The sequence below is a fragment of the Crocuta crocuta genome, unplaced genomic scaffold, assembly GCF_008692635.1.
Source record: "Crocuta crocuta isolate KB4526 unplaced genomic scaffold, BGI_CrCroc_1.0 scaffold184, whole genome shotgun sequence".
In the NCBI taxonomy this organism is placed as follows: Eukaryota; Metazoa; Chordata; class Mammalia; order Carnivora; family Hyaenidae; genus Crocuta; species Crocuta crocuta.
The window spans coordinates 1,706-20,473 of record NW_027530006.1 but is presented as its reverse complement, the minus strand read 5'-3'; the positions used below and the strand labels follow the sequence as shown (position 1 = coordinate 20,473).

General features: G+C 51.9%; 1 protein-coding gene across 1 annotated transcript in view; it reads right to left on the bottom strand.

Moving 5' to 3' along the window:
* Positions 1-18,347, bottom strand: part of GRIP2 (glutamate receptor interacting protein 2) — a 52,933-nt gene extending 34,586 nt beyond the window's left edge. Inside the window, exons 1-7 of the mRNA XM_077763724.1 lie at positions 18,280-18,347; positions 5,047-5,127; positions 4,651-4,786; positions 3,676-3,821; positions 2,973-3,059; positions 2,388-2,463; positions 1,030-1,175 (exon numbers count right to left, since the gene is read on the bottom strand). Of these exons, the coding sequence (XP_077619850.1) occupies positions 1,030-1,175; positions 2,388-2,463; positions 2,973-3,059; positions 3,676-3,821; positions 4,651-4,786; positions 5,047-5,127; positions 18,280-18,319 (712 nt within the window). The 5' untranslated portion in view covers positions 18,320-18,347. The remainder of the gene's footprint in view (positions 1-1,029; positions 1,176-2,387; positions 2,464-2,972; positions 3,060-3,675; positions 3,822-4,650; positions 4,787-5,046; positions 5,128-18,279) is intronic.
* Between the last annotated feature and the right edge of the window lie 421 nt (positions 18,348-18,768).

Sequence of the window (18,768 nt, the reverse complement as noted above, 5' to 3'; positions counted from 1 at the left end):
AACATTGGGGTACATGTGCTCCTATGCCTCAGCATTTCTGTATCCCTTGGGTAAATTCCTAGCAGTGCTATTGCTGGGTCATAGGGGAGTTCTATTGTTAATTTTTGAGTAACCTCCACACCGTTTTCCAGAGGGTTGCACCAGTTTACATTCCCACCAACAGTGTAGGAGGGTGCCTGTTTCTCCACATCCTCACCAGCTTCTAGAGTTCTCTGATTTGCTCATTTTAGCCACTCTGGCTGGTGTGAGGTGGTACCTAAGTGTGGTTTTGATTTGTATTTCCCTGATGAGGAGGGATGCTGTTTCATGTGTCTGTTGGCCATCTGGATGTCCTCTTTGGAGAAGTGTCTGTTCATATCTTCTGCCTATATCTTCACTGGGTTGTTTGTTTTTAGGGTGTGGAGTTTGGTGAGTTCCTTATAGATTTTGGATATTAACCCTTTATCTGATATGTCATTTGCAACTATCTTTTCCCATTCCGTCGGTTGTCTATGGATTGTTTCCTTTGCCATGCAGAAGCTTTTAATCTTTATGAGGTCCCAATAGTTTATTTTTGCTCTTGATTCTTTTGCTTTTGGGGATGTGTCAAGTAGTCAAGTAAGAAATTGCTGCATCTTCACCATATTTCCTGAATGCGACCCATCTAGGGCACCCAGCCTGGCCTGGCAACCATCACCTCTCTCCCGTAGGCTTTCCCAACCTCTCCCTGATTTTTTTCTGTAACGCCACTTACTGCTATCTGACACCTTCTGTATTTGATTCATGCTGTTTACTGTCCATCTCTCCCCACCAGGAGGTGAGCTCCGTGAGAACAGAGACCTTGTCTGTACTGCTCTCACCTGGATCTCCAGCACCTCAAGCAATGCCTGGCACACAGTGTTTATTGCCCAGAGAGGCTCAGAGAGGCTAGGTGACCAGCCCAAGGTCACAGAGCCTTTGCAGTGGTGAGGATTTGTGTCCGCTACCCACCCCCCTATAAGCCCTGGGCCTCTTTCTGCCCTAACCTTAGTCCTCAGACCCCCAACTCACCTGGGATGGTCACGTCATACTCCACTCGGAAGAGTGCCTCATGGCTGCACTGCCACAGCGTGGCCACGGCAGCGGCGTGGCTGGCCCCATGCAGTGGAATCCCATCAACACTGAGCAGCCTGTCACCCACCTTCAAGGAACCTTCCCTGCAGAGAAGGGTCTGATTAGCCAGCCCGGCCTCACACGAGCACCGGGCACAGCCCTGCCGAGAGAGCACTAGGAAAGGTTGGGGCACAGGGGACACAGAAGGGCAGGCAGTGGGTGAAGGAGAAAGGGAGGGAACAGGGAGTGCAGGAATGTAGAAAGGAGTCTATAGGAATCACTGAGGAGGGCAGGGAAAGGCAGCTGGCACCAGCAACCAGCTCTGACATCTCCCCACTTTCTTGGTGCTTAATAAATCCACAGTCCCGGCTCAACCCTAGAATGTCTGAGTTAGGGCTGCCCCGGGGATGCAGGAGAATGCCAGGGCCCAGAAAGGACACCAGCCGTGTCAGGGCCACACAGCATCAGGGCAGGGCCTCTGCGGGCCTCATGCTGCCCGTCATGAAGCCCCCTCTCCTCTCCCTGCCCCCACTCTGGCTTCTCAGCCGTGATTCTGGCCTGGTGACAAAAGCGCCTGGGAAGAAATTCAGCAGGCGCCCCAGGAGAGGGCCTGAGTGGGGGTTCACCTCGGTTTGGGTCAAATCTCCACCCTGGAATGCTTGCCCCAACAGGTGGCCAAAGCTATTCTGGGAGGTTCTATGAATAGCTCCTCACAGCCAATGTCCCAAGAACGGGTTTAGATTTCTGACAAGGCCATTCCAGGCTTCTCTTAAAATGGCCAAGACTCTCCCACCGGGGAGGTCAGGGGGCCGGGGGCCGGGAACTGGATGTGTTCCTCTCCCACATTCTCATCTCCCTGCCTGCTTGGCCTTCTGGGCTGTGCTGAGGCCGAGACAGGCAGGGTGGCACAGCAGGACTCCAGACGCTGCTGTTACCGAGACCACAGTGGCGCTGCTAACAGTGCCCTAAGATCTCACAGCAACTCGTAGGGGCTGCAGTATGGGCCCATTCCACAGTATGGGAACTCTAATGCCAGGGAAGGGAAGAAGAACATAATGAAAAGGCTTGCTTCCCTCCCCACCCCTGAGACAGGAGGATGTTGGGGAGGAAAGAGCTTGGGGTCTCTCCCGTTTGGAATTGAGTCCCGCTCCACCAACAAGTCCAAGTGCCTCTGAACAAGGGGTGTCCTCTCTTTGAGCCTCAGTTTGCTCATCTGGAGAATGGGCACAATGGTTTCCAGTCTGTCTTCTTCACAGGGGAGCTGGAGATAGTCAGGGCAGGGGAAAGCTGTATGGTTTCTTCTGGTTCGGGCTCACCTGTCTGCAGGGCCGCCAGGCCGGACGTAGGTCAGGACAAGTGGGCGGGTCTTATGTACATCTTCATGGGCACCCCCTGGACAGAACTCGACAAGAGTCATCAGTCATCTACCCACTCTTTTCCTGACACCCAGAGGCCCTGACTCAGCCCCTAGGCAGGCTCCCTCAACTATTCTAGGACCTGTCCTTGCTATTCACAGGCCCTCTTAAACATACCAACCGTAAATCCCAAGCTGGGACAAAACATAGGGAACATGATCGAAATCCTCTCTTAAATGACTTGCTTCCCCTCCTATGATCTAATCCTATTTCCCTTTTTGCCCTGGTTGCTAGGCAGCTCCAGACTTTGTTCTCAACCTTACTCCCAGCAATCATGCACACTTCATTGCTTGGTAAATTTTTCCATTTAACATTTGACTTTAATGGTCCTGAGTTCTTTAAAGCCAGAAGCAAGAAGTGATCTATCTATCCATATACTATAGATCTAGATCTATAATCTCACTAAAGCAAAACATGTGCTCACACATGCAATTAGCATTAGCCTCCTTCCCACCCCTTGGCCCCAAGTGTGATTCTTACACTGACCTCTGAGGACAAAGCCAAAGCCATTGCCCTCCTTGTACAGGGAGACATCCACTGTCTTTGTGATGATCCCTGGGTTGTTCTCAGGGGCTGGGGAGAGATAGAGGGCTCCTTTGAGTACCTCAGTCACACCACCAGGCCACAGACATACCCAAAGCTCATTCTGGGAGAAGTGGGTGACCAGTCACAGAGATTATAGGGAAGGCAAACCTCCCCCAGCCCCAATTTACAAGGGATCCTTCACCCTAATTCCCACTTTATCCCCCACTTAGACAGAGGTTGGCCCATCAAGGCTAAGGGCTCAGGCCAGGGTTGAATTCCAGCCATTCAAATCTCACGACTTTAGACCAACTTTGAAAATTCAGAGCTGGGCTAAGCCCTTGCCCACTGTACTCAGTGCAAGCTGCGAGGGTAAAGACACCAGTAGGGCAGGGAATAATGTTTTCAGCCCCCATTCCCCAAACCCTCCCCATCTTAAATGAAAAGCAATTGGATGCTAAATATAAAACATGACAACAGGTTATAAGCAGGGCCCTGCACCTCCCTGCAGGTGCAGGTGAAGTCCCTGGTGCGAGGTAGGCATTTGGGGCCAGTCTTCAGGTCCCGCCCACCCAGCCAGTCCCCACCTCCCAGGTGCTGGTGGGAGGGAGCTGTATCTACCCACGACTAAGGCAGTGGAGAGAGTTCCCCGTCCAAGGGCACCCACCGGGCGGGGGCAGCTCATACTCCACCTCCAGCACCACGCGCTCGCCCACGTTCTTGAGCAGAGTGATGATCTCATCGTGGCGGAGCCTGGTCAGGTGGATCCCATTCACTGACCGAATGTAGTCACCCACGTTCAACAGGTCACTCCTGGGGGCAAGGAAGCCAGAGCACATGCGTGGGGACAGGCGCCGACATTCACACCCGCTCTTCTGTTCAATCCTTGTGATCTCTGCATCCCCATTTCACAGATGGGGAAGCTGTGGCTCAGAGAGGCCCGACATCACCCAGGGTCACACAGCGAGCTAGTGAGAGAGTGTGGGTTCTAACCTGGACCAGGCCTGGCATTTCCCCCAATGCCGGCCCACCCGCTTTTCCTCCTGTTGCCCTCAGAGTTAAGGCCCTGACCGGCCCAGAGGGGCCTGCGGAGTAGCTAGATCATCTCCTCCTTTGCTATTTCCTAGACCTCTCCCTGGATCCTCACCACCACTCTTCTGTTCACTGGATGCTTACCGACGCCTGCCCCGTGTGAGGCCCAGAGAGGCCACAGCGGAGTGGCTCCCCCCCTCTCCCCAGTCTCATGGAACTAGTGATCCAAGGGGGCCGTACAGGTCAGGGGACAGGGAAATCCAGAGCAGTGTGTCCAGAACTGGCTGCAGGGCCGTGTGAGCAGAGCAGAGCAGCCAACTGGGCCTGGGGTCCCAGAGGCAGTGTGGACGCATGAGCAGGAGTCTGCCGGTGGGGACAGGCCTCCTGGGGAGTTAGCTGCGCGTGTGAAAGCAGGGAGGGCCTGGTCAGATGGGACGCTGTCCTGTGTCAGCCCCTCATGTGAAGGGGAAGAGACGAGCCTGGGGCCTGGGATTATAGCCACCACCGGAGGCTTCCCTCCGAGGAGCGCTCGGGTGCTCCCAGACACAACTGGTCATTTCCCACTGGCCCCCACCCCCTTCCTGCCGCGCCCCCCAAGCCCACTCCTCACCTGGCTGCAAGCCCCCCTGGTCTCAGGTTGGAGACCCTGGGCTTCCCGTCCTTGTCGGTGCCCCCTGAGATGGTCAGGCCCAGTGTGCTACCTTCCTTCTTGGTCAGCTCCACCACGGTGACCCCACGGAACTCCTCTGTCAACAGATGGTGGGGGAGCGATGAGTGGGCAGTGCGGTGCGATTCCAGGCCCCCAGCTCTGATACGAGTGAGACCGACAGGGCACCTGGCTGCAAAATGCTGGTAAGATGATCACCTTTCTACACAAAGAGGATCAGAGAAGTTAAGTGACTGGCCAAAGGTCACAGAGCAAGTTATTGACTGACCCCCAACTCTGAGCCATCTATGCCTCCAGGACAGAGTAAGAGGAAGGAGAAGGAGAAGAGAGGCTCCTTACCCGGGATGCTCTGTCTGCGGCATGCCAGGGCCACATCGGTCCCTCCTGCATCCTTACCCCCTTTGGAGTAAGGTCCGTCATCTGCAGACAAGAAAGAGAAAAGGCCCTGAGTTCCATTTCCATGCAGGTGAAACCTTTCTGCCTTGGGACTCTTCCGCTTCATGGGTGTGACCTGTAAAAGGGCTCCTTCCTGCCACCAGCTCCGACTGGGGGCGTCCTCCCGGTCTCTCCCCACAAAGGAGGCTCCATCTCTGCTCTTGGGTGGAAATAACCTTCTTCTGAACACCCACCATACACTGGGAGCTTCACAGCCATCCCGCAAGTAACCGTCTCCACAACACACTCCACTGTACAGACAGGGAAGTTGAGGCTCCACGGGGGACAGCTCAGGCCACAGTCACACAGCTGGGGAGTCGTGCCATCTGGATCAGTACACCCCCCTGGGGGCTGTGTTTGCACAGTCGCCAGGACTGGCAGCTCTCTCCCAAGCAGACCCCTGCACATGCGAGGCAGGGCTGACCACGAGCCAACTCCGGCATGAACAGACCCACTTAGTGCTCCTTCCTGAAGACTGCGCTCGATCATTCACAGTTCATATTTTCAGACATTCTACACAGCCAGAGAGAAGTTGGCCTCCTTTAGCTTTACTTCTAGAAAACATTCTCCTACTATTTCCTCAAGTGTTGTTTCCTTCCCCTGTCTCTTACGACATGCCTACTGGATATTCTGTGGGACTTCCCATTCCATCTCCCATGACCTGTCACCCATCTACCACATTTCCTAGTTCTGTATCTCTCTGGGATGTGTCTCATCTGTAGTAATGCCATTTTGCCTTTTTAATGCTTTAAGAAGTTTTTCACAGATTTCAAACACAATGAAAACAGAATTAGTCCAATGCAGAGGTTTTCAAAGCATGGTCCCCAGTCCAGCAGTACCAGGGTCCCCTGGGAACTTCTCAAAAATGCAGATTCTCAGGCCCCCACCCCGAAGATGCAGTAAAGCAGAAACTTTGAGGATGGGGGGGTTCAGCAATCTGCATTTGTACCTGTTTTAGTAGATTACCCTAGCTTATATTTTCATCTATTTTTAAAATTTTATGAACATTAAAATTCTTTGTGGTATGCTCGTCTCTGGGTTTTGAGAAATGTGTCCTGACCACCACGACCAAAATTTGGAATATTTCCATCACCCCCAAAATTCTCCTTTGCTGCCCCTTTGTAACTGGTTCCTGCCTGAGCGTCAGCCCCCAACTACCACTGATCTGTTTTCTCTATATATAATTTTGGCTTCCCTAGAATTCCATATAAATAGAACCATACAGTATGTGGGCTGTAAGTCTACTTTCTTTTACTTAGCATAATCATTTTGGATTCACTCCCATTTTTCCATGCATCAGTAATTTGTTCCTCTTCTTTTTTAATTAAAAAAATTTTTTTAATGTTTATTTTTGAGAAGGAGAGACAGACAGACAGAGTGTAAGCAGGGGAGGGTCAGAGAGAGAGGGAGACACAGAATCCAAAGCAGGACCCAGGCTCTGAGCTTGCTGTTAACACAGAGCCTGGTGGGGCTCAAACTCACGAACCATGAGATCATAACCTGAGACGAAGTCGGATGCTTAACCAGCTGAGCCACCCCAGGCGCCCATTTGTTCCTCTTTATTGCTGACCGATGTTTCACTGCAGGGATATACCTGTTTGCTTAGCCATTCACCTGTTGAAATACATTTCCACTCTTCCCAGTCTGGTGCAATTTCATAGGGAGCCATAATAAATATGTGCATATGGAGTTTTGTTTGAACATAACTTTGTGATCCACTTGGGTAAACACTCAGGAATAGGGATTCTGGGGCATATGGTAAGGATGGGGTTAACTTTGCATGAAACTCTGCCAAGCTGGTTTTCAGAGTGGCTGCACCAGTCTGCGGGTCCACCAGTAACGAAAAAGGGGTCTGGTTGTTTTCACCATTGTTTGGCAATGCCAGCAATGCCAGGGTTGGTTTTGTTTGTTTGCTTGTTTGAGTTTTAGTCATTCTAACAGATATATAGAGGTTTCTTACTGTGTTTTTTTTTTTTAAAGACTTTATTTTTAAGTAAACTACACCCAACAGGGCGCTCAAACCCTGACTGAGCCAGCAGGTGTCCTTCTTATTGTGATTTAATGCACACCTCCCTAACGATGTGGTACCCTTTGCCTTATCTGCCATCCATATACATCTTCATTGGCAAAATATCTATCCAAACCTTTGCTCATTTTTAAATTGGGTTGTTTTCTTGTTACCAATTTTTTTAGGTACTCTGGGTTCCTTTGTCAGATGCAATAACTTGTGTTTTGCAAAGGTGACTCTCTGTCACACTGAAGTCTGAGAACCACTGGTATCATGAATCATCTTTCCCCAAAATCTAGTTTTAACAATTATTAACACATTGTCATATTTATTCCATGTATTTTTATCTATGTTGAAAAGTTTTAAAACAAACTCCAGACATGATGAAATTATGCCTCTATTTCAGTATGCATTAAAAAAATGGGAATATATTTCTTAAAAAGCAAAAATACCATTATCACACCTTACAAAATTAAAATAATTCCTGGGGCATCTGGGTGGCTCAGTCAGTTGAGTGACCGACTTTAGCTCAGGTCTTAATCTTACGTTTTGTGAGTTCGAGCCCTACATCAAGCTCACTGCTATCAGCCTGTCAGCGCAAAGCCTGCTTTGGATCCTCTGTCCCCCTCTCTCTGCCCTCCCCCACTTGTGCTCCACCCAAAATAAATAAATATTTTCTTAAAAATTCCTTAATTACCAAATTACTAATTAAAATATGCTCCATATTCCAATTCTCCCAATTCCAATAAGTTTTTAATTTCAATGAATACAATTTTGGTTTTGGAAAGCTGTGTTTGGTTCGTTTGCCTATATCCTTGTCATATGTTGTTCTTTCCTGATCTATTGCACCTTATAGGTCTCTAATAATTTTAAATCTTTCAATGTTCATCTATTACTGAATTTTCTATTATCTCAGACGCTTGAAAGATGTTTCTGCTGTCTGGGAGGTCTGATGACTCATGGTGAACTACTTCCTTGTGTGTTCAGTAATTGTTGGATTGTGAGCTCATCTCTTGAAGGGTTTGATCTGTGGGAATTCTATTCAGCCTTGTGGAGGGCAGGTCCCTCCAGGGCCCAGAGAGAATTTGCAATTCCTTCCCCTCAGTGCCTGCCAAGGCACTATTTATAGAGATGTTGGCTCAAGAATTCTGGAACAGGGGAGTTGTGTGAATTACAACCTTCAGCAGATACAAGGGGCACATCTTGGAAACCCAAATCTCAAGACCTAGTTGAGACAGACATGCTATCTCCTTGGTAGATAAGTCCCCACTTTCTCTGAGGGTATATCTTTTTAAAGGTTCTGGCTTTATGCTGGGGTGTGAGCTCCAACTAGGCAAGGTATAGGGGCATCATCTCCTGTATCCTTAAGCTACTAAAACCCAAGCCTTGGGTACCAGACCAGCAAGCACATTCATTCCTACTGCTACCCCAATAAGGAAGCTTATCAGCCTACACACATTCTGCTGGTTGTCAGTTTTCTCTTCATTTTTTTTTATTAGAAATGTGCTGAATTTACAGATCAGTTTGTGGACAGTTGACATCTTTACAATAACAGGTGTTCCAATCAATGAGCATGGTCTGGTCTATTCTTTATTTTTGTCTTCTTTAATCTCTCCCAAGAATATTGTGTACTTCCATGGACAAGGACCATGTACCTCTTTCATTAAATATATTCCTAAGGGTACCTGGGTGGCTCAGTCAGTTAAGCATCCTACTCTGGCTCAGGTCATGATCTAACAGTTTGGGAGTTCAAGCCCCACATCGACCTCTGTGCTGTCAGCTCAGAGCCTGAAGCCTTCTTCACATTCTGTGTCTCCCTCTCTCTCTGCCCCTCCCCCACTTGTAATCTGTCTCTCTCGGTCTCTCAAAAATAAATGTAAAAACTATATATTAAATAAATGTAAAATATATGTATATTTTCCTATATATTGTAATATGCATATATATTCCTAGATAATATGTTTTAATGCTATTGTAAATTGGATTGTTGTTCAAATTTAATTTTCTAATCATTTGTTGCAGATACAGAATAACAGAATTGATTTTGTATACTGATCTTTAAAATTCCCGTATTAATTCTAATAGTTTATCTGTAGATTCTCTGGGCTTTTCGGTCATCTGTGAAAAATGACAATTGATTTCTCGCTTTCTAAATTCCAGACTTTTTATTTCATTTGCCTTTTTGCACTGGCCAGACTTCCAGTGCAACATCGACAGAAGTGGTTACAAAGGCTGTCCTTACCTCCTCTTCAATATACCCCCTTCATTTCCTAGGAGTTTATCTGTGCATCTCAAAGGAGTTGGGAGCTGGAAGGTTTCAGGTTACCTGCTCTGTGATAATGCCAGGAGCCCTAGCTCCCCTCAGTGCCTTCTTGACTCAACCACTCTCCTCTATGCCCTGACAGGAGAGGGGAAGGGGGTTCACGCATCAGGCACCAACCATCCACACCATACCCTGTATCTCATTCGCTTCTTACGGGGGCCCTGGGGGGAGGTAGGTGTTACCATCACTTTCACTCGACAGATGAGAAAACCTGAGACTCAGAGGGGCAAAGTCCTTGGCCAAGGAAGCCTTTGCAAAAAGTCAGGACCTGACCCCAGGCCCTTGCCCATGTCACCCCACATTCCAGGCCCCCTTGACCACGTCATTTTTTTCACACTCCTTCACCAGGTCCTTCCTCAGCACCAGACTGGGATTGGCAAAGACAACTGGCAAACCATGAGGCTGGCAGGCTCTCCCGTGGTGACTCAGGGGCCACCCCTCCAGCACCAGACATGCCCCATGGGTGATGTCTCAAGTCTCAGGCCTCACGTGAGCTTGCACACACACCCACCTGCCTTTGAAGAGCCCTCCTGCTGCCCTCATTCAGGCAGCTCCAGCCTGGACCGTGGTAAGGGTTCAGCCCAGCCTGAGCGCAGACTCTGGCTTGGCCATTCATCAGCCATGGAAAGGCCACTCCTCTCCCTGAGCCTCTGGCCATGGCAAGACTTGACTCACAGCACCCATCTTCCCTTCTCCCTCCTCCGTGGAGGTAGAGAAAGCAGAGTGGAAGAGGGATTAGCCCCCTGCAAGGGACAGAAGCTGGTATCCCATCCCAGCTGGGTCCTTTTCAGATCAGGGTTTAGCACAGGGTAGAGTCAGGCTGGGTCAAGGTCAGCGCTCAGTTAGAATCCGTCAAACCACAGCAGGTTTCTCAACCTCTGTACTGTTGACATTGTTTCTGCTGGATAATTCCACAGGGTGGGGGGTTCCCTTCTGCACCATGTTTAGCAGCGTCCCTGCCCTCTAGCCACTAGATGACAGTAGCACCCCACCCCTACTCATGACAACAAAAAATGACTCCAGACATTGCCAAATGTCCCCTGAGGGGGCAGAAGTGCCCCCCCAAACCATCGCTGCTCTAGAGTCAGTGTGGGGCTCAGGCTGGGGCTCGTTTGGATTAGCATGAGGTCAGGGTCGGAGCACAGTCAGGACCTCAGGAAGGTGAAACCCTTCACCACCTGCAGTTCTAGCCACTGAGAAACTACCCAGCTCCCCCATCACTCTCCTTTTCCAGACCAAGGCTAGGTTCCCTTTGCTTGCCAGAAGGTGGCAAATAACAAATCAGATAGTAGTTATGCCCAAAACCATTCCCAGGGCCCCTGGAGTTGGACCCCCAGCAGCTCTGCTCACTCCCCACCCCCCTTGTTCACACCAGCCACCACCAACTGAGGCAACACACCATTAAGTATAATGCCTCCCATAACGGCTCCCTAATTTGCTCTTCATTTAGATTCAACAAGATGTTTCTGAGCTAATAAAATTAAAAAGACTGGGTTCTATCAACTCTGTGACAGTGAACATGTCTGGCATTTCATGTGGGCAATTCTGTAATTAAAATTCGTCTGCTCTCCCGCAAATGAGATTCTGTCACTGGAAAATCCCTCTCTCCTGGGCTGTCCTAGAAGGACCAGAGATTTGCTCCCTGGCTCCAGGTTTGATCCCAGGGAGGGAGCTGGGGGGAGGGGAGAGATCATCTCTTAAGGAAAGGACTGGAAAAGCAAAGGGTCAAGTTCACCGAATTCAATGCAGTAGGATCCCAAAGATTAGAGCAGGAAACAAGGGTGGGTTAAAGGTGGCATTCTGAGCCCTGATATTAAAAACAACATATCTAGACACCTCGAGTGAGGAACGGTGGGAGCCCCAAATGCTGGGTGCTGAAGCAGAGGTTGCAGGATGCTGGCCCGAACGAGAACACCCATGTCCTGGGGTGTCTCTGTGGTGTTCTCCATGTGTGCCTTCCACACGGCCACACCCCGATATTCAGATTTTGCTCCACTCAACTATGCGGGGCCAAATCGGCCTACAATGACCCATCGCTTGGGCCAGAGGTGTGGGGTCCACCTGTCTCAACACTGAGTGACCCAAATTCCCTCCTTTCTACAATTTTTTGTTGGTGTTGGGCTCACGCTGTGAGCACCTCTTTCCTGGCTGCCAGGTGTGCTGCAAACTGAAATCCGTACAACTGTGTGCCAAGAGCCAGTGGGCTTGAGAGAGGGCTTGAGAGGCTCTTCTCTAGAAGAGGGGTGTGTATTTTACGGCGTGGCCTGGTGACCTCTCTCGGAGACTGAGGCCACTCAGGACAGCCAAGTGCGAGATAGAGTCTCCTAGGTATCCAAGGCCCCCTACCATATTCAGGAAAGCACCAATGAGAAAGGCTACAATGTTTCCTGATGTCTGCTCAGCCACAGTGCCCCCACTTTCATGAGCATCCCGGGATGGGGGGAAACTGAGGCAGCATTCAAACCAAGAATCAAGGCAGGGCCAGAATTTTCAGTTGGCTGTGTGACTCGAGTCTCTATTTCTCCATCCATAAAATGGGGGTGTATCCCCCCACTGCTGGCTCTAGCCAAGCCAAGCCAGCTTGAGAATTTGAGGGAATTATTTATAGAAAATTCTATGGGGGTTCAGACCCCGGCCCTCCTCCCTAACAGAACGTGNCCGGTTTTTTTTTTTTTTTTTTTTTTTGTTCTGGGACTTGGTAATTATATGCTTAGAGATGAAGGCTTTTCAAAAACATCTTTCCCACCAATTTTCAGCTGGAAACGTGCATAAAAACAGAGATATTTTTATCCGCGTGTTTCTTTTTTCCTGTCTCCTCCTTCCAGCAATGGGCAATTATGAGCTTTTGCCTTCAGTCAATCCATCGTGTAAGAACTCGCTTCAGAGGGAAATACATTTCCGCAGTGAAGCCAGCCTGTCCCGGCAGATGCGGGCTGGCCCATCAGGAGCAGAAGGGAGCGAGGACGTGAGGACATGCAGTGCCCAGCAAAGCCTGTACACCTGGTCCCTGGCCCCTCCAGGGTGGGTGGATGGGTTTCTTTTTTATTTTATTTCTCTTGAAAGCTTTGCTAATTTGCCTTCATTATCCCCGGCTCTCTGGGGCTCTCCGGGGCTCCGGGAGCTATTGAGCTTTGACAAAGGGAAAAGGAAGTCTGCCCCTGGCCAGGCTGCCTGTGCCAGGATCCCGCCTAAGCAAGAAAGGGGCACGGGAGGGCGGGGCTGCAGAGTCAGCCCACTGAGGCTGGTTCTGTGGGTCTCCAGGAGGGAGCGTTCAGCATGTGAGGGGGGCCACTGAGAAAACAAATGCTGAGAGGCTCAATCTGTGGGGACCAGGAAATGACTGTGTGACAGCTAGCCCCCAACACGGCCAGCCCAGCCCCACACTGATGAGAAGGGGGCCCCCACTTTCCCCAGGGTCCAACCTTGACTGTACTCAAGTACAGTACTCAGTGGCCCATTGCCAGCCCTGGGGCAGCAGCCGCTTGCTGCTCCAGCAGGTCACCAAGGGATCCACCAGTCCCAGCTCCACTGTCCCCACCTCTGCAGGCATTGCTGGTCCAGTGGAAAAAGGAAAGACGGACTTTGGAGTTAGGCAACTTCAGATCCTGACTCTAAACCTTGCTGCCAGCTGCCTAGGGATCTGGGACAAGCCACTTCTCTCTGAGCCTCAGGCTCCTACTCTGCACGGTGGGGGTGCGAGGGCCCGCCTCCTAGGCTGGTGTGAGGAATCAGAGAGTGTGGGGTACACAGAAGCCATGAAACGTGGGAGTTCTTTCCCTGCCCCCATTCCTGACCTTGTTAGAAAAGTTTTTGTAGATTGATAATGATAACAACTCATTTTGATTAAGTGCTGGGTGTTTTCCTATGCACTTTATAAGCATGATCTCATGTAATCCTCACTACCCTCTGAGATGGTATGATCACTATTCCCGTTTTACAAAGGGGGAAACTGAGACACAGAGAGGTTAACTGACTTCCAAGGGTAAGAAGCAGGGTCAAGATTTGAACACAAGCCGTGTTCTATGAACTTTAAAATGATTACCACTTTACAGGCACCTGGGGAGGGCTCAGTCTTGTTAAACATCCTACTCTTGGTTTTCAGCTCAGGTCATGTCTCATGGTTTGTGAGTTCGAGCCCTGCATTGGACTCTGTGCTGACAGAGGAGCCTGCTTGGGATTCTCTCCATCTCTCTCTCTGCCCCTCCCCTGCTTGCACGCGCGCGCTCTCTCTCTCTCTCTCAAAATAAATAAATAAACTTTTAAAAATTATTACTTTATCCTCATGATAATCCTATGTGGTAGGTGCCATGATCATTCCCATGTTAAAGATGAGGAAAAGGAGGCCCAGAGAGGTTAAGGGAACTGCCCAGGGTTACACAGCTCCTAAGGGGCATGGCTGTGGGCCCCCTCCAGCCTTCTCCTCCCACCCCATGACAGTCTTGGGGAGACTCAGGGGTAATGCCTGAGGCCCCGAGGCCACTCAGCTCCAGGCAGCAACCCCAGCTCCTTTGGGCTCTACTCACAGAATGATGCCCCTCCAACCATCCCGGGCTGGACCAGGTCAGATTGCTGGAGGGAGGTGGGTGCATCGGTCACAGGCTGACCCCAAACCCCGGAGATGATGAGCCTCTGCAGAGGCTGGCCTCCCACAGAGAGAGAAGCATGGGAAGATCAGCTTGGCCACAGGGTGACCCCTCGGTCTGTTCAATACACATTTTTAAGGGAAACCAGAAATATGCCAGCAGATTTTAAAAGTAGGTGCCAATTCACTTGCTGCCAAGAACTGAATAAAAAGAACACGAGAGAGAAGTAGTAGGCCTGCACTTTACTTGCACTAGCTGAACTCTCTGGAGAGCGTCGGGAAAGAGGCTCCCCGACCGCCTCATTTCACAGGTGAGGAGACGGAGGCCCAGAGAGGCCACTCAGCTGGTGAGCTGCGGAGGAAAGACTGAGTCCAGGTCTTTCTGGCCTCTCAGCAGGCCACATCCTTAACCCTCGGCTCTGCTCTCTCCCTGTAAACCCAAGGCTGAAAGACCACAAAGGAGCAGCACCCGAGAAGCCAGCGCCAGGCTCCAGGGAGCCCCAAATTAGCCCCACAATGCCCCCTCCGTGAGGGGTGTAGGACCCCCGGCACCGGGCCCTGGAGCCAGGCTCAGGCTGCCATCCCTGCTGTGGCCATGATGCCCCCGATATCTTGGGCAAGCTCATGTCAGGCCTCGGTCCTCTGCCTTCTGGGTCTAAGCTCTTGTCCCTCACCCTGAAACCAGCAGTATTGAGGAGCATGACTCTCACACTGAGTCACCAATGAAACCGTTTTATTTCCCGACAGTGGCTGCCTAGAGCAGTAAACACTCAAAATTCACTCCGTGAAGAGTAAAAGCAAACGTTCTTGCCACAAGTGATAGTCACTTGGCCTCCCTGACTTTGCCACATGATACTCGTCCCTCTGCCAGCTCCCTCCACTCCAGGTCATGGGTCTTCTTGCTGTTCCACACACCAGATGCTGTTCCATACACTAGATGCTGTTCCACACACCAGACTCTGTTCCATACCAGATGCTGTTCCATACACCACTGTTCCACACACCAGATGCTGTTCCACACACCAGACGCTGTTCCACATACCGCTGTTCCACATACCACTGTTGCACACACCAGATGCTGTTCCACATACCAGACTCTGTTCTACACACCAGACGCTGTTCCACACACCAGATGCTGTTCCACACACCAGACTCATGCCCACCCCACAGCCTTTGCATCAACTGTTCCCTCTGCCCAGAATACACTTACCCAGACATCCACAAAACCCCCTCCCTCACCCCCGTCAGGAACTTGTGGGAGTGTCATCCTCTCAGGAAGGTCTTCCCCAGGCAGCCTGTTTGAACTTACCCTGCACCCCCCACACCTCCCGCACCTTCCATACTCTGTATCTTCTTCTGCACTCAACAGACCTCACTGTTTTAAAACCTTAGTGATCTCATCTTCCTATCTCATCCTTACTTTCTCCCTCTGCCCACTGGGATGTCCGCTCCAGAGGGCTGGGGTGGTGGGTTCTGTGTCCAGCAAGGAAAGCATGGCATATAGTAAGTGCTCAGTAAATAATCTGCAATTCAATTCCCACTTCCAGAGTAGGAGAATAGGGATCAAAGAAGTGGAATGAGTTGTTCAAAGTCACAGAACCAGGAAGAGGCAGAGCCAGAGTGCAAATCCAGGCCTCCCTGGCTCCACGCTGTGGCCTCTGTGGTGGAGGGCCTAGGGCTGCCCCATGGAGGAGGAGGTGAGGCCTGCTGAGGCCCAGGCAGTTATGGTGAGAGCCCCTCAGAGGAGTGGGCAGCCTAGGCCACAGCAGGACGACCCTCCCCAGCCTCCACGACATGCGTGCTACCCTGCCTGAGGCTTCCCAAGTCCTGGTAGGACAGCCAGTGCTCACTGTGGCCCAGCAGGCCCTGGGAACAAAGATCACTCTGTGGCCAGGAGTTGGAGTGGGGTGAACGCTGGGAGGGCTGGGGGTGGGGCTTCCTGCTAAAGTCCCCATCCAGGCCTCCAGTGTACCCAGACCTGGTCACATCCCTTTCCACAAGGGCTTAGGGTTAGCGGGTGGCAAACAGGGCTCCCAGCGCATGTGCAGGCCAGAGTCCATCGGGGGCCGAGAAAGGGCCCTGGGCAGTGCATGCCACAGACGGCGACCCCAAGCCTGGCTTTCGCCAAGGAGCTCTGCAAGTGGCCTGACTTTTTACAGCCTCAGCCTCCCCTGGAAATGTGCAGGAGGGGCCACCTGTTGGCTATCCTGGTCTCCCCTGCTCCTGGGGAGGCTACATGCCCAGGCCTGGCTGGCCAATCAGAGGCCTAGTGATTGTGCAAGGGCGAGCATCTGATCCAGGCTGGGCCCACAAGAGCTGGCCCCGGGACATTTGCTGGAAATATCAAAAACAAGTTTTCTTTCCTCAGGGATGACTGATCTAGTCGATCTTAAGCTCAAAGGTTACTGGGCCCTCTAGGCACCTCAAGGAGAGGTGAGAGTCTGCCTGGAAATGAAACTTGCCTAAACCAAAGCAGAGACACAGGGTCCTAATGATGGTAACTGAACACCTGGATCCCACCACGCCTAAGCACCATCTTTGGACTTTTCTTAAAAAAGAAAAAAAAAAGCCTTAGTGTTGACATCAACTTGGCAGATGTACTGGAGAGGAGACTAGGGTGGGGGTTGCAGTAGTGAAGATGGGAATCCAGTAAGTCAACAGAGGGAGAAAAAGCCAGGTAGATCAAGAAGGGCCTTGAATGCCAAGATAAGGAGCTGTGATCAGATTTGAGTTTTAGCAGGCTCCCTCCCTGGGCAGGATGGGAAAGTGGGCTGGAGGCTAGAAGGCCAAGGAAGAGACTGTGGCAAAGGTCCAGGCAGGCAATGCTGAGGCCTGAGCCTTGGTGGAGGCCACAGGCCCATGAGGCCCATGAGGTGAGGGAAGACACCTTCCTCCAGGGGAGGTCTCCAGGGCACTGCTGCCTCTGTGGCTCTGACCACTGGAGGACAAGGTGACCCCCCTCACCTGGGCCTTAGGTGGGGAGGACAGATATACCCAGGCCAGGAAGGCAATGCCTCCATTTACAGTGCAGTCACTGGGAGGGAGCCAGGGCAGACCACATGGGGTCTCATCCCAGCTTTGCTACTTCTGGCTGTGTAGCCTTGGACAAGTCATTTAACACCTCCATGCCTCAGTTTCCCCACCTGTAAAATGGAGAGAAAAAACAGTACCAAACTCACCGTACTGTGAAAAGTAAATGAGAAAATGCAGAGAAAGAGCTTAGCACAGAGCCTGACACTGAGTAAGATCTCAACAGCGGTTAGCTACATTATTCGTGTTGGTATCTGGGGTCTGGGGGTGACCCTGTCCCTTCCCCTTGCCATGGGCGGGGGGTGGGAGCCGAAGTTCACCGCTATAAAGTCCTCCTGGCTTGGCCACTGCATGTAGCTGTGGGGCCCTGGGTGGGCCACCACCCCTCTCTGAGCCTGTTTCTTCACTGGTCCATTAGGACTGCAGCCCCTACCCTCAAAACGGTTTCAGGGAGGTACCATCAAGAGTATGTGGAGTGTGGGAAGGGATTGACAGGGGTAGTCCCTGGGCACCGAGCAAAGGATGACCAGATCCCAGCTCTTGACAAGCTCAGGTTGGGGCCGGGGTGTGTGTGGTTAGGGCAGGAGCAGGGAGAGGAAAGCAGCCGGCAGGGGAAGGCTGGAGAGACAGGCGGGCGGGCAGACGGACGGGGCAACCCTTCCCACGGTGCCCGTCCTGGGCCCACTGAGGAACTCGGCAGCTGTGTGACACCTGTCCCGCTGCATCCCCAGAGCCCTGGGGCTTCCCAGCCAGACCCTGGGCCAGGATTTCCACCCACCGCCATGAGGTGCAGCCTCCTTCCTGCTATAGAAGCTCCCTCCACACCACACTGAGCTCAGCCTTTGCTCTCACATCTCTGGGCGGGGAGCTCATGCCCACCAGCTGATGCCCATGCAGAGGCAGGACGCACCTCCCCGGGGCACCTGTGGGTGCCGAGCGCTGCCCTCTGGAACTCCAGCCTGCCTGCTGCCCCCGCCGTGTGGGACAGGGGACAGCCCAGTGGCTTCAGTCCCCTGCGGCAGGACAGCAGCCCTCTCTGGGGCCACACCACCAGGGGCCAGGTGTCCCAGCCCCGCACTCTCTCTAGGCTCTGGGTCTCCAGGGGGTGGCCATCCCACTCTCTTCTCTGGGCAGCCGTTCTGGAGGGCAGAGGGTCCAGCCCCAGCACTCTGCCGACGGGTCCCCATCACTCACCCGCCTCTCTGGGGGTCTCCCGGCTGAGCCCACACAGCATGTCTGCTATTGTCTCCTCGGCAGCGGCTGCCCACCAACTCCCTCGGGAGCCACACTGCTCGGCCCTCCCTCACCCTCCCCAGGGAGGGGCTGTGGGAGGGAGGCTCACGGCTCCCACTGGCTGGGCACGGAGTCCACCCACCGCAGCGGGAGGCTCTCTGCTTAAAGGGGACACGGCTACCGTATAGCTGCCTCTGAGATGTGGTTCTATACACCCCCCTCTGGAGGCCCACAGTCTGAGCCTGGGTCCTCCCACTGGGTCCCCAAGCAGAGGGACCTCTGGAGCCAGTGCTGCTCCTAACTTGCCCTAAGACTTTGGTAAGTGGTTGTCTCCCCAGACCTCAGTTTTTCCATCTAGAAAAGAGGAACAGTGACTCCCAAACTTTTTTTTTTTTAAAGTAGCAGATTCCAACAGAATCTTGCACAGAATCCCAGGACAGAAGCCAGATA